Below are 15148 nucleotides of genomic sequence, written 5' to 3' on the forward strand. Positions count from 1 at the left end.
CTCCACATCCTCGCCAACACTTGTTATTTCTTGTCTTTGTATAATAGCCATTCTGATGGAAGTGAGGTGATATCTCATTGTGGGTTTTTTTTTTTTTTTTTTTGGCGGTACGCGGGCCTCTCACTGTTGTGGCCTCTCCCGTTGTGGAGCACAGTCTCTGGACGCGCAGGCTCAGTGGCCATGGCTCACAGGCCCAGCCACTCCGCGGCATGTGGGATCTTCCCGGACCAGGGCACGAACCCGTGTCCCCTGCATTGGCAGGCAGACTCTCAACCACTGCGCCACCAGGGAAGCCCTCATTGTGGTTTTGATTTACATTTCCCTGATGATTAGTGATGTTGAACATCTTTTCATGTGTCTCTTGGCCATCTGTATGCATTCTCTGGAAAAATGTCTACTGAGATCCTCTGCCTATTTTTTAGTTGGGTTGTTTGTTTTTTTGTTGTTGATTTTTATGAATTCTTTATATATTTTGGATGTTAACCCTTTATTGGATATATGACTTGCAGATATCTTCCTCCGTTCAATAGGTCATCTTTTCATTTTGTTGATAATTTCCTTTGTTGTGCAAAACTTTTTAGTTTGGTGTAGTCCCATTTGTTTATTTGAAAGGTTGCCTGATTCTAAGAATTTATCCATTTCTTCTAGGTTGTCCAATTTGTTGGCAAATAGCTGTTCATTATATTCTCTTATAATCCTTTGTACTTCTGTGGTATCTTGTGATTTCTCCTCTTTTGTTTCTGATTTTGTTTATCTGAGCCTTCTCTTTTTTCTTAGTGAGTCTAGCTAAAGGTCTGTCCATTTCGTTTATCTTTTCAAAGAACCAGCTCTTAGTTTTTCATTGATCTTTTCCATTGTCTTTTTAGTCTTTATTTCATTTATTTCTGCTCTGATTTTTATTATTTCCTTCCTTCTACAGACTTTGGGCTTCATTTGTTTTCTTTTTCTAGTTCCTTTAGGTGTTAAGCTAGATTGTTTATTTGAGATTTTTCTTGTTTTTAGGCCTACTTCCCCTTAGTACCCCTTAGTATCGCATTTGCTGCATTCCATAGATTTTGGTATGAAATGACTACATTTCTTATCTGGTCTCCTACTGGTAGCTATTTAGAATGTTTTCAATTTTATATATTATAATTAATGCTATAATGAACAGTCATTTAGATTAATCTTTGTACATATTTCCTTAGGGTAAATTCCTTAAGTTGAATTTTGGATTTTAAGTATATGTATTTAAAGAGTTTTATAAAATGCTTTTGACTACTATCATTTCTTTACCCTCCTTTTCCACATACAGCTATCATAATTACATCAATGTAACATTTTCAAATGAAAGTATTAAAAATATGGACAGAAGCTATAAGTAGCGAATATGTTTTGAAATGCTAATCTTTGCTAATAGTATAAGAGAGACATACTCTAAACATCTTACAAGGGTAACCTAGATTCCTACATCAGCATACTTCAGTCTTTCTCATGGTGGTTTATTTTTAGTTATCTTATAGGCTTTAGCCCAAATACTCTGAATCAAATATTATGACAGATTTCATTTTTTTGGTAACAAGGGAAAAAAGTTGTGCTTCAGTCTCACTAAAATTTCCAATAATCTTTTTTTCAGGTTGATCCTGTATTATGTTGGAATAGGAGTTACTGCCTTGGTTTTTGGCTACATACAGATTTCCTTTGGGGTTATGACTGCAGCTCGACAGACCAAGAGAATTCAAAAACAGTTTTTTCATTCAATTTTGTCTCAGGACACCAGCTGGTTTGACAGTTGTGGCATCGGTGAACTTAATACTCGCATGACTGAGTAAGAGGATGGATATGCATTTTATCAACTTTGTTCTCATATATGATGTATAAATGACTTAACTGCATTTATTTTCTTGTTTCAGTGACATCAACAAAATCAATGATGGTATTGGAGACAAGATTGCTCTGTTGTTTCAAAACATGTCTACTTTTTCGGCTGGCCTGGCAATTGGTTTGGTGAAGGGCTGGAAACTCACCCTGGTGACTCTGTCCACATCACCTCTTATAATTGCTTCAGCAGCCATGTTTTCTAGGGTAGGCAAGATGACTAATGTAGTGTTAACTGGAAGCAGGAATGTGAACTAGATATTTTACTGAGTTTGTATAAAAAAGAAGGCATTTCTATTTTTTTTTCCTGTGTCCCAAAGTAGGAAGGAATATTAATTACCTTTCTATCTTCAAGTTATTTGGCTACAGTGAGGTTTGGTTTTAATACCTTACTAACATTTTAAAACATTCCACTTCATTTAGAACCTAATGCAGTTTCAAATAATAGCATGGATAAAGCTTTATGCTGTTATACATTGAATGCTGGGAAAGCCTTGTGTTGTCTAAATTCCCAGATAAATGTGTTTCAATTCATTTCACTAGAACAGAATGAGACAATCCTAAAACAGTAAACACCTGAGCTATTATGTGACTATTTTATGTCAGCCATTTCAAGTTTATATTTTTATAAAGCTCTGAATTAACATTTAAAATGTCTGCTAATGTATATTTTTATGTAGTATGTAAATCTGTTTCAATTTTTTAAAACAAACTTTGTATTTACATTTAAATTATATTTTTAGCACTGCTATACTGTATTAATCTTAATCTCTTTACAAGATATTAATCTATTTACAGCCTGGTTTTGAAACCAATGCTCTTTGTGCAAGGCAAAATATATATATCTCTGCCAATATAGTTCTACCAATGTGTATACCCATTTCCTAGATTGGAGGCACAGTGTATTCTTAAGAGATGGAGTTTTGTTTTGTTTTGGGGTTTTTTTGGAGTTAAAAAATTTTCAAAACCAGTTGTTCTTTATGGAAGTCAAAGCCATAAAATTCGCTGAGTTTATTTGCTAGCAACATACAAATTCAACCAAATAAGAATTTTCAGCAACAAAAATATTCTGTGTTTGAATAATTCCTTCACAATAGACTTGGGTGTATAGACAGCAGATCTTTATTTAGTGTGACTTCTAGTGTTGACCTTGTAACCCTTGTCAAAATCTTCATCCCCAGCTTATTTGAAATGAGGACCCCTCAGTAGGAAGATTACCCACAATATGTTACTAAAATCAGAGCCTTAACTGCCCAAGAAGTGAAGTGGACAATGAAATTTAAAAGGACAGCAGTGGGGAAACTAAAGTCTGCTATTGTTGTTAACTAATTGCAAGTAGGAAGCAAGTAAAGTCAAAATTATCTAAATGACTAAAGAAGCCAGGCTGGATGGTTTCTAGCATCCTTCAGTTCAATTTAATTGGGCAAACACATATTGAATACTGGCTATGTACAAGGTTTTGTGCTATGTGCAGCTTCCCCTCCAGTGATAGCTGTCTTTATTAAGTGAAATCAGTAAATAATGAGTATTACTCAGTTTATACTACCTTCTGCTTTAACAAACATCTGTGCATGTCTTACATAAAATTAGTTCCAATTATGTGGAATGTATTTTGAAAATGGATAGATTTGTTATATGAGCAAGCTGTAGTTACAGACTCACAACTCTGAAGACAATTTCCTTTCTTCCTTTCATTGAATTCTTATGCTAATTACTAAATTAAATCCTTTACCAATTAAAGGAATAGTAAGTGGGGTGTATAATAAAGAAAAAGGCACATTCTGTATTAAAATTTTTGATAAATCTGGTAAACCTGACTAATATCACCAAGAATGATAGTCTTCTCTCTCTCTCTCTCTCTCTCTCTCTCTCTAAAATCTCACATTTTACTATGTGGCGATACAGTGTTTACTAGGCAGGCTGCATTATGTAGTATTAGTTTCAGGAGTCATATTCCTCTTCGTGCCACAACTCTGTGACTCATACTCTCTGGAAGTCTTGTTTTTTACATAATAACAAATCAAATCAAGTCACATCAGGCACACTGATTTCCACGGTGCACATAAGAAGAACTGTGGCCCTAATATCCTTCTCCAAATCAAATTTTTCTAAATTGTATTAATATAGATACTCATTTTCTAAGCTTCTAAAAGCACAGAGAAAAAACAGTGAAGCTCTATTAGAAGGAAAAATAGAGATTTAGACTCTAGGTTACGTTAAGCTAAGCTTGTTCACTGTGGTGAGGCTTTAAAAAGTCAATACCCGTGACCATTGGTTTCCTCATTTGCAAACTGATGGTGTTAGAATAAGTGATAAGTACCTTTTCAATAGTAAAATTTTGTTATTCTAGATTCTACCTGAATTGAATTCTCTGCACCTTGTTACTACCCCAGGTTATTCTTTTTTTTTTTTTTCTGATAATCAATCACACTTTAATTTTTTACTGGGGTATAATTTACAATGTTGTGTTAGTTTCAGGTGTAAAGCAACATAAATCTGTTATACATATATCCACTCTTTTTTAGCTTCTTTTCCCATATAGGCCATTACAGAGTATTGAGTATTATTCCCTGTGCTATACAGCAGGTCCTCATTAGTTATCTATTTTATATATAGTAGTGTGTATGTGTCATTCCCAATCTTCCAATTTATCCCTCCCTTCCCCTTCCCCCTTGGTAACCATAAGTTTATTTTTTATCTGTAACTCTACTTCTGTTTTGTAGATAAGTTCATTTGTTGCCTTTTTTTAGATTCCACATATATGTGATATCATATGATATTTGTCCATCCCAGGTTATTCTTTGGTTAACTGTGGTCTTTGTTTATTACAGATAGTTATCTCATTGTCCAGTAAGGAATTAAATGCTTATTCCAAAGCTGGGGCTGTAGCAGAAGTCTTGTTATCAATCTGAACAGTCATAGCCTTTGGGGCCCAGGAAAAAGAAATTCAAAGGTCTGTTCCTTTAATTATGATAATATCTGCTTGGTTTTATTTTCCCCCAAGGCTATTATATTGTGTTTTGTCTTTTTTAAGGTATACTCAGAATCTAAAAGATGCAAAGAATGTTGGCATGAAAAAAGCTATAGCTTCGAAACTCTCTCTTGGTGCTGTGTACTTCTTTATGAATGGAACCTACGGACTTGCTTTTTGGTATGGAACCTCCTTAATTCTTAGTGGAGAACCTGATTATACCATCGGAACTCTCCTTGCTGTAAGTCTTATTTGAGAACAAAGGTAACTGGCCTGGATAATATTTTCTTACCTAGAATTTATTAAAAATTTCACTCTGAATGACTGAATGTTTGAAGATGAGTGTTTTTAATAAACAAATATTTGTTTACTTCAAATGATTTGTATACACCTTTAAATTATAGTTATACATTGGCAGGATTTACTCATCCTGCATGCTTAGTGTCTTCTAAAAGCATGATGTTTTTAAAAGAATCATAATTGAATTCTCCACTGGGAGATAGAGTTGTCTTAATCCAGAAGTCAAAAAGACCAGCCTGTAGTGAGACTGCTTCCTTTCCATCTTGCTGAAATAAGAGAGCACTCTACATTCACCTTGCTAAATGTTTTCTTCTGGAAATATTCTGTAGATTGGAATTTCCTGCTCTTCCTCTGTCCTTTCAGCATACAGTAATGTTAAAAACAGACTATACACAGCTCTGTCCAACATCAATTTAGAGTTTTTTAAACTCTTAATGGTTATACGTTAAATTGTAATTTTTTCAGTTATGCTCCCAAGTTTCAATAATAAACAGATTGGCTCAGGATTAAGAACCATTTGTCTTGCTGAACTAAATTGATCTGGTCTGTATACTTTAGTTCTCATTTGGCCTTCCCATTGTATGTAGATTTCTTTTCTGTCAACTAAAGTCATCTTTTGAACTTGAGACTTTCATTTTTAAGTCTTTAAGCTTATTCATTTATTTCTGATAAATGAAACTTGAGCATGAGGAATTTTTAGCACATTTTTCCTCCTCAATTTATGTGTGACTATAGGTGTATGACTTGCTAAGCTTTAGCTTCCTCATCTATAAGACAGGGAAAATAGCACTTAGCCTGTGGGGTTCTTTGCTTATTTGACTTTTGGCAGAGATGTGTCTGTCTGAAAATGAACAGGTGTCCACTAATATATGAATTCAGAAAAGTTTGGGAAAAAATAGTACAGCATCTCTAAGACAATGAAATCTATAATATCCTTTTCTTTAAAGTTAAGGAGTTAACCAGCATGCAGGGAAGTACAGCTCACCTCCTTACCCACCCAGGTTCATGTATGTTCAGCACTCCTCAGTAAGCAGATTTTTCTGCTCAGCTTCCCAACAGGTAATAACGACAAGATTAGGGGACAATTAGAAGTCGTTCAACATTAGGAAAAGGCCAGCTGCACTTGGATTAACTAATATTTCCTTTATATTTGGCAGCATCTTCCATTCTTTCCTACCTAATTTCTCTGATATACCTGAGTCTCAACCAAGTATACACTTCATTCTGTTGTCCCTCTTATATAACTGTGACGGATAAATATTATTTTTTTTCCTGTAGGTTTTTATTAGTGTAATCCATAGTAGTTATTGCATTGGAGCAGCAGCCCCTAGCTTTGAAACCTTCACTATAGCCAGAGGAGCCGCCTTTAATATTTTCCACATTATTGTTAAGGTAAGACTCCTAACTGCCTTGAAAGATAACTATCATTACTGCAAGAAGGAAACCAAAAAACAGGCACTTTCATTACACTTAAAAAGATGGGCAAAATCCATGTTGCCCAGCTGGCTATGGAAAGACAGATTATTTTAACTCTTCAACAAAGGGATTGTGTTTTATTGAAACCTTCATATCTAACTCAATGCACTTCTAAAGCAGAAAGGAGAACACTGTAAAAGAAAACCCATCTTTAAACTACTTTTAGGATATAGAGCATGTCAGCCTAGTTTCTCTAAGATTTATAATGTCCTCTTTGTTTTTCCAAGAAAACTGCTATGGATAAGTTTTCAACAACAGGCTATAAATTGGAATGCATGGAAGGAAATGTGGAATTTAAAAATGTTTCTTTCAGTTATCCATCAAGACCATCTATCAAAGTAAGTAAAATTTAATTATGGAAATGTACAGTTTTCTAATTACCTTCCACTGGCTAGGATCTCCTCATATGAGATTGTTTAGGATCACTTTGACCAAGATTTGGCTACTTTGTTTAGAGACTTGAGGGGAGAGAGAGAGAGACAGAGACAGAGATAGAGAGGGAGGGAGGAAGAGAGAGAGGAAGGAAAGAGGGAAGGATAGATTCGTAATGGACAAATAACTCTAGAAGAGCTAGTTACATTTTGCAGCCTCCTCTCTATATTGAACTGACTAAAGCATTTTTGACTTCCTGGAATTCCTTCACTCTGGATTTGGGAGCACAGCAAACGTGTCTTGGATTGATGTTGCCACCTACTGGTGGTCCCTGGATGTTCTCCCACTCAGCATAGATAACTTATTTGAACTTTCTAAAGTTTCTAACCTGGGGGAATTGTGCATATATTGTGTCTTTCCATTATCCCTTTCCTAGGACTTTTACTACACCAGCATTTTTGCCTCAGTTTCTTTCTCTCTCACTTTTACACAGGCACACACACACTCAGCATAAAGTGCATCCTTCTCCCTCTATCATTCAGCCTTTGACAAATTCTTGTAAAAATGTGTCTGTCTCTTCTATAGTCTTCATCCTTTCATCTTATTAGTGTATTTATCTAAAAAGGTAGTTACTGTTAAAGATTGCAAAGAGTACTTCCTAATAAAATACCTGCTTTATAGAAAAAGGATGACATGATTTTAAGTGAAATTGGTAAAATTACTGATGCCATCAACCTTCAGTGTCTTTTTTTTTTTTTTTTTTTTTGCGGTACGCAGGCCTCTCACTGCTGTGGCCTCTCCCGTTGCGGAGCACAGGCTCCGGACGCGCAGGCTCAGCAGCCGTGGCTCACAGGCCCAGCCGCTCCGCGGCATATGGGATCTTCCCTGACCGGGGCACGAACCCGTGTCCCCTGCATCGGCAGGCGGACTCTCAACCACTGCGCCACCAGGGAAGCCCTTCAATGTCTTTTAAAGTGTCCAAATATCTCCTGCATAATTTGCATCAAAAAAATATATACCTACTCCTACTCCCTTATTTTTCTGTAAGTCTTTGATTGAAATTCTTTTTTTCAAAGCTCTTTATTTTTAAAAATTTTTGTTACTTAATTACCATTATTGGAATAGTGTTGTCTTCTATCATTTTTCTTAACATAAATAGAGCATTTTAATTCCATTTTGCAACTACATTTGGGTTGGCTTCCTGAAGACTTAAGCACCGACTCTGTCGTTACATTGTATGGGTTTTAAACAAGTATTTTTTAAATGAACATTTGAAACATACGCTTTTTTGTTAAATTGAAAAATAAATAATTACCCCCCCCCCGAAAGTCCACCCACTTTAAATAAACAAAACACAGATTCTTCCAAAGAAAGAACAGATGCGAATTCTAGAGTAAAAGTGCAGGTGGGAGAGGAGGTACTCTCACTGGGGGTCCCTGATTTGTCACCTCCTTTAGAGAATTTTTCTTTGCTTGGCCCTTTGAAGGTTTTACATTTGGTTTGTTTACAGAGTCTCTTTCTTTACAAATGAGGAGATCAAAGTGAAAGAATCCAAGGGGATATTCCCATGTTTTGGGAAAATGTAAGCAAAGATAGGTGAGAGTTTCTCAACAGGATTACTGTTGTCATTTTGGGAAGGTAATTTTTGTGAGGTTTCTCTCATATTGCAGGTCCCTGGGACACTAAATGCTGGTAACAACCCTCAGTTATTGAGAAAATTGTAGAAGTACTCCCCCTAAGTTGAAATGTCCCTGTGAGATCCACCGCTAGAAAAAGAGGCTTTCTAGTGGTGAAATCCTATTCGTGGGAGTCGCTAAGAAGTCTGCCAATTGTTTTAGTTTGGAGTCTGTTTTGCAACAATGTTACATATATTCTAAGAAAGAACTTCCTTAAATAGCTCACAGGGATATCTGGCAAGATTTCATTCAATTGTTGCAAGTTAGAAGATACAACTTTCACTAACTTCGTAGTCATGAAATTCACATAAATTATTTTGGTTGAAAATATGAAAAAACGATTCCTGTGGCTAGTTAATAATCTTTAAGTACTCAATTTAGATCTCCTCTTTATATAGAGAGATGATTAGTGTTTTTCTCCAAAATTTTGTAGGTTATTATACACATACATGAAAAAAACGTAATAAGATCTAAATTTGTTTTTAAGTGCCAGAGAATTTTTTCCTGTTTATAAGTATACATTACATTTCTGAAGATAGGTAAATCATATTCTTATCCTAGTTTTATGGAATTTTTTCCCCATACTTTCCAAATAGATTCTGAAATGTCTGAATCTCAGAATTAAGTCTGGAGAGACAGTAGCCTTGGTTGGCCTCAACGGCAATGGGAAGAATACAGCAGTCCAACTTTTGCAGAGGTTATGTGATCCTGATGACAACTTTGTAAGTGCACCTAGCAAGATCACACACAGTCCACACGACAAGATTTGGAAATTCCACCTATTACAGAGAGCTTACACCTGTGTCAACTTTTAATTTTTAACAGTGGAACTGGGAGAGAAACCATATTGTTTTCTTTACTGCATATTCATCCATTCAACAAATATTTATTGAGCACCTACAAAGTGCCAGACATTCTTCTAGGTGCTGGGAATACATTGGTGAACAAAGCATAAAAACCTCTCTTCCCTCATCAAGTTGACATTCTAATAAGTAGAGACAGACAATAAATAAAATAAGTAAATTATATAATATGTTAGAAGATAATAAATGCTATAGAGAAAAATAAAATAGTAATTTGTAGTACGCAGAACTTATCAAGAATTTCAGTTTCTCAAAACATCCCAAAAGAATAATATCTGTAGAAAATATACTGTCTCATTTTTTTCTGTCATCCATATGTTGCACTTAACTTTCTCACCCTTGTAAACAGCATAGAGTACAAGACTATGATAGTCACAGAAGCATAATTCTTAATGCTTCTATTCAGTTTTTCAACTGTAATTTTTAAAAGAAAATCTACTCTTCTAAAACTTAAATTTGATTTCTTAAGTCTTCATTTGGAGTTTACTAGACTCATGTATCCATGCTAATATTGAATAAATAAATTGCTGGATTAGCATTCCTTACATAAAGCAGTTGCATAGAATATCCATGCCCAGACAGAATACCAGTTGGTGTGAAATACCAGAGTTATAATTATCAAACCTTGGCTTCTGTCATTGGAGTATGTTGGGATAATAGGTAATGGTACTATCTATGGAGAAGACAATGTTCATTTAATATTACTTATAGCAGTGAATAGAATGCACTTTTACCTTTTGCAGAGGAGTGGGCTGTTGAAGGGAAGAAAGGATGTTTCCTGGAAAAAAAGTGCAAAGGTCACATCAGTCTTAAAATAACAAAACTGCAGTTTTTTACATGTGTTTACATGATAATATTTGTGGCTCCTAGAGTATATATCCTCATAATACCTAATTTGTGGATCGTAGAGTAAAGATATTCAGGTAGTTTGGCCAAATTTTAAGTCATTTTTTTTAGGTTTTATTAATTCCCAACTACCAGAAAAAGTCTATTGGCATTATACATGCTATAAATATTTTATCAAAATATAGTCAGTCATTGTTTCCTGAAATAACCTGCTTCTCAGCTTATGTTCTGCAGTAGTAAAAAGGGCTCTAACCCAATGCAGTGAAAGGCATCACAACGTGATTCATTCCTTTGGATTCACAGATCACGGTGGATGGTAACGACATCAGAACTTTAAATGTGCAGCATTATCGAGAACATTTTGGAGTGGTCAGCCAAGAGCCTGTTTTTTTGGGGACAACCATTAATAACAATATTAGATATGGGCGAGATGGCGTGACTGATGAAGACATTGAGAAAGCAGCAAAGGAAGCAAATGCTTATGATTTTATAATGCAGTTCCCCATGGTAAGTACACTATGTAGCCTATATCCTTAGCTTAAGTGTAAGGCACTGAAATATTCCAAAATAAGTTAAATAACAATAACATCTACAGAGTAGGGGGAGTGTGATTAATTTTTGCATTGTCCTAGGTGACACATCTGAAAATGAGAGAGCATGGTAACAACCAAAAGAAGAAATACATCCTTGAAAGATCCAATTTTTAATCTGTTTAGTTCTTACTGGTTCTCACTGCAAATGGAAAAGAAAAAAATAAGGGATATGTTAAAATATAACAAAGAAATATGAAACAAAATCATCAGTGCAAGCTGAGGGAGATCATGTATCTGCAAAAATGTTGGTTTGCAACGCCATCTTGTGGCTAAGTGTGGGAATGTCACACACAGTGCTCAGATCGGTTCTGTGATAAGGCAAAGGAAAAATACCATTGACTTTAGAAGTACATGGAGCTAATATTGGACAAGACATGTGAAATGATAGTTGGAAAGAGATACAGTAAACTATAATTTTGGGTATTAGGACATATAGGATCCTAATGGCTATTTAAAATTGATAGAGAGCTCTAAAAATATTTCTATTTCTCAAAGTATTTGTTCATCAGCATCCTCTGAAATTGTTGTGGGGAGAACCTCGTGAAATATGAAAGGATGAGATTTGAAATTAAAAACACAAATAAAATTCCAACATCCCAGAAGGCAACCATAACAAAAAAAGTTTGTTTTAATGGATATATTTTACAAACTACACTCCATAGGTCATAATAATTTTGTTCTCTTTTGTTTATTTCATAAAAACTTATGTTTGCCATTCATTACCACCTATCCCCATTATTTAGGGTCATAATTAGGACAGAAAACATTAAAGGCTTGAGGTCATTCTTTGCCGTGTGGTTTGGGAAAACAAAGACTTCCTTTCTTTGACCTTTTGACATTTTCAGTGACTTCCTTTCCTCAAAACACCAATGATCTTCAGTTTCCCACCTGGAATTAGAAAGTTTTCTGGTGCCTCTTAAGTCATTCCCTATAAGTTATGACTTGCTTTTACTAAAAGTCCAATATTTACACAAAGATGTCACTTGCTATAAATCTAATAGTAAATCCTAAAGATATAATCCAAAGAACAAATTAAAGATGCTGGGTTATTATGATAGAAACTAAATTCCACAGCCATGGTTAACCAGGGAAATAAGAATGAGCATAATAATAAATAAAAGTTACAGAAGTGGTTAATTCGTATAGGTGAAAATTTAGGGAAAACTATACTCAGAAATAAATACCATTACTCCTTCTATGATATACACATATTTTTGAATTAATATATTAGGATTAACTGATACTTGCTAGCCTTTTCCCATAAACACCCATAAAACTGGCCAAAATATATGAGACATAGGACAATTGTTTCCAAGCACTGGATAAGAGATATCACAAAACTGTGATTCCTGAGAGAAAGGAAACTCATTAAGAAAGTCCATGAATTTTCAGCATGCTTCCTGGGAACAAATTTCTGACCATATTTCTGTAAAATGGAAACCAGAGAGAACATGGCAGTCCCACTGAGCTAAAAGGCAGAGGTAGAATTTCAGGGCAGCTTAAACAACTGGAGAGGCAAAATGAGAGAGCTGTGGACATGAGGTAGGGGGCAGAAGTCCATGTAGACATCCCCTGGGAATCCTTCTCTGAGGATAAGATTACCCGTGGCTTACCACAGAGCAGCTGCTACAAAGCCGAGAGTAGAGCCGAGATAGAAGTCAAGCAGTATAGTGGAGATGTTGAAAACACAACCCAGCCAGAGTGGAGAGGTCACATTAACACCATTTTTAATACCTCAGGCATATAGCTGAGACACCAAAAAAAGTCACACCTTAGGAGTAAAGACCACACCTTAGAGTAAGGCTGACTCTAGACCTGCTCTAACAAATCCTAAAACCAAGCCATGACAAGATCCCTAAAGGAGATAGAACTTGGATGTTGGGTCCTGCCAAGTTTTGAGACTTTCTATAGATTAACCCCAACAAAGCATAAAACCAAGATTACATAGTTCAAGATGATCAGTCAATATTTGAATTGCCTATGAGGATAAAAACCAACATTTTCTTAAGAAAACAGAATTCAGAGTCTCTTCAACATTCATGCACAGAATTCAGTACATCTTCTACAATACCTAGATGTGCAAAGAAACAGGAAACTATGATCCATAGGCAAAAAAAAAAACAACAACTAAATGTTGATGCACTTAAGAAAAACTTCAAAATGCAAGAAGAAAAACTGGTACATCTGAAAGGAGAAAGAGACAAATCCACATTTTTAGCTGAAGGCTTTAGTACTTGATAGAACAGGCAGGCAAAAAATCACTAAGGATATAGATGACCTGAACAATATTATCAACCAACTAGATCTAACTGATATTTATAGAACACTCCACCCAATAACAGCAGAAAACATTTCTCTCAAGTGCACATGGACTGTTCACTGAGCTAAACAGTATTCTTTTTTTGTTTTTAACATCTTTATTGGAGTATAATTGCTTTACAATGGTGTGTTAGTTTCTGCTTTATAACAAACTGAATCAAGTGTACATATACATATATCCCCATATCTCCTCCCTCTTGAGTCTCCTTCCCACCCGTCTAGGTAGACACAAAGCACGGAGCTGATCTCCCTGTGCTATGTGGCTGCTTCCCATTAGCTATCGATTTTACCATTGGAAGAAAAAACTTATAATTTCAAAGGAAACATGTAAAGTATGTTCTTGGGCCATAACAGAATTAAAATGTAGAAATCGATAACAGAAATATATCTGGAAAATCCACAAATATTTGAAAATTAAAGAACCTACTTCTACATAACCTATGGCAGAAAGAGGAAGTTTCAATGAAAATAAAAAACTATTTTGAAGTAAATGAAAATGCAAGATATCAGTATTTGTGGAATACAGTTGATCCTTGAACAACATGAGTTTGAACTGTATGTGTTCACTTATACGTGGATTCCTTTTTCAATAAATACATACTGTAGTACTACACGACCCACAGCTGGTTGAATTCAAGGATGTGGACACAGAGGACTGACTGTAAAGTTATACTTGGTTTTTAACTGCACGGGGGTTGGTGCCCCTAACACCTACATTGTTCAAGCGTCAATGTACAGTTAAAGCACTGCTTTAAGAGAAACTTACAGCATTATGTGCTTACTTTAGAAAAGAAAAAGATCTAAAATCTGTAAACTAAGTTTCCACCTTGAGAAACTAGAGTAAGAAGAGCAAATCAAACCCAAAGCAAGTACAAGAGAAATAATAAAGACTAGAGCAGAAATCAGTGAAATCAAAACCAGAAAAACATTAGAAACAGTCATTGAAACCAAAAGCTGTTTCCTTAAAAGATCAATAAAATCAGTAAAACTGTAGGAAGCCTGATGAAGAAACGAAAAAGAGAAGAGAAATTACCAATATCAGGGATCAAAGAAGGTACATCACTATTAATCCCAAAGACATTAAAAGGTTAATACAGGAATACTAATGAACAAAAATATGCCTATAAATTTGCTAACTTAGATGAAGTTCTTTTCCTTGAAAGACACAAACTACCAAGACTCACTCAAAGAGAAGTAGATAGATAACTTTAGTAAGACCTATAACTATGAAAAAAATAAACTAGATCTCTAAATAGTAGCAACAACTACCAATAAAATTAAAAATGGCATTCACAATAGCAACAAAAAATATAAAGTAGAATAATGAAAGATCTGTAAATCTTCTATGTAAAAAAGGTAGAACATTGCTGAGAGAAATTAAATACCTAAATAGAGAGGAGCTTCAAGATGCCAGAAGAGTAAGACGCGGAGAGCACCTTCCTCTCCACAAATACATCAGAAATACATCTACATGTGGAACAGCTCCTACAGAACACCTACTGAATGTTGGCAGAAGACCTCAGACTTCCCAAAAGGCAAGAAACTCCCCAAATACATAGGTAGGGCAAAAGAAAAAAGAAAAAACAGACAAAAGAATAGGGACAGGACCTGCACGAGTGGGAGGGAGCTGAGAAGGAGGAAAGGTTTCCACACACTAGGAAGCCCCTTCATGGGCGGAGACTCCAGGTGGCGGAGGGGGGAAGCTTCGGAGCCACAGAGGAGAGCACAGCAACAGGGGTGCGGAGGGCAAAGCGGAAAGATTCCTGCACAGAGGACCAGTGCCGACCAGCACTCACCAGCCTGAGAGGCTTGTCTGCTCACCCGCAGGGGCGGGCGAGGGCTGGGAGCTGAGGCTCGGGCTTCGGTTGGATCCCA

At 35.7% G+C, this 15148-nt stretch overlaps 1 protein-coding gene across 1 annotated transcript in view; it reads left to right on the forward strand.

Moving 5' to 3' along the window:
• The window catches only part of ABCB5 (ATP binding cassette subfamily B member 5), a 113979-nt gene that overhangs the window by 12467 nt on the left and 86364 nt on the right, over nt 1–15148 (forward strand). Inside the window, 8 exon segments of the mRNA XM_027101338.1 lie at nt 1616–1807; nt 1893–2064; nt 4689–4810; nt 4892–5069; nt 6407–6520; nt 6832–6942; nt 9249–9374; nt 10665–10868. Coding sequence (XP_026957139.1) covers nt 1616–1807; nt 1893–2064; nt 4689–4810; nt 4892–5069; nt 6407–6520; nt 6832–6942; nt 9249–9374; nt 10665–10868 — 1219 coding nt within the window.

The sequence above is a fragment of the Aethalodelphis obliquidens genome, unplaced genomic scaffold (genome assembly GCF_003676395.1).
Source record: "Aethalodelphis obliquidens isolate GAN/ISIS:26980383/991018 unplaced genomic scaffold, ASM367639v1 scaffold5, whole genome shotgun sequence".
In the NCBI taxonomy this organism is placed as follows: domain Eukaryota; kingdom Metazoa; phylum Chordata; class Mammalia; order Artiodactyla; family Delphinidae; genus Aethalodelphis; species Aethalodelphis obliquidens.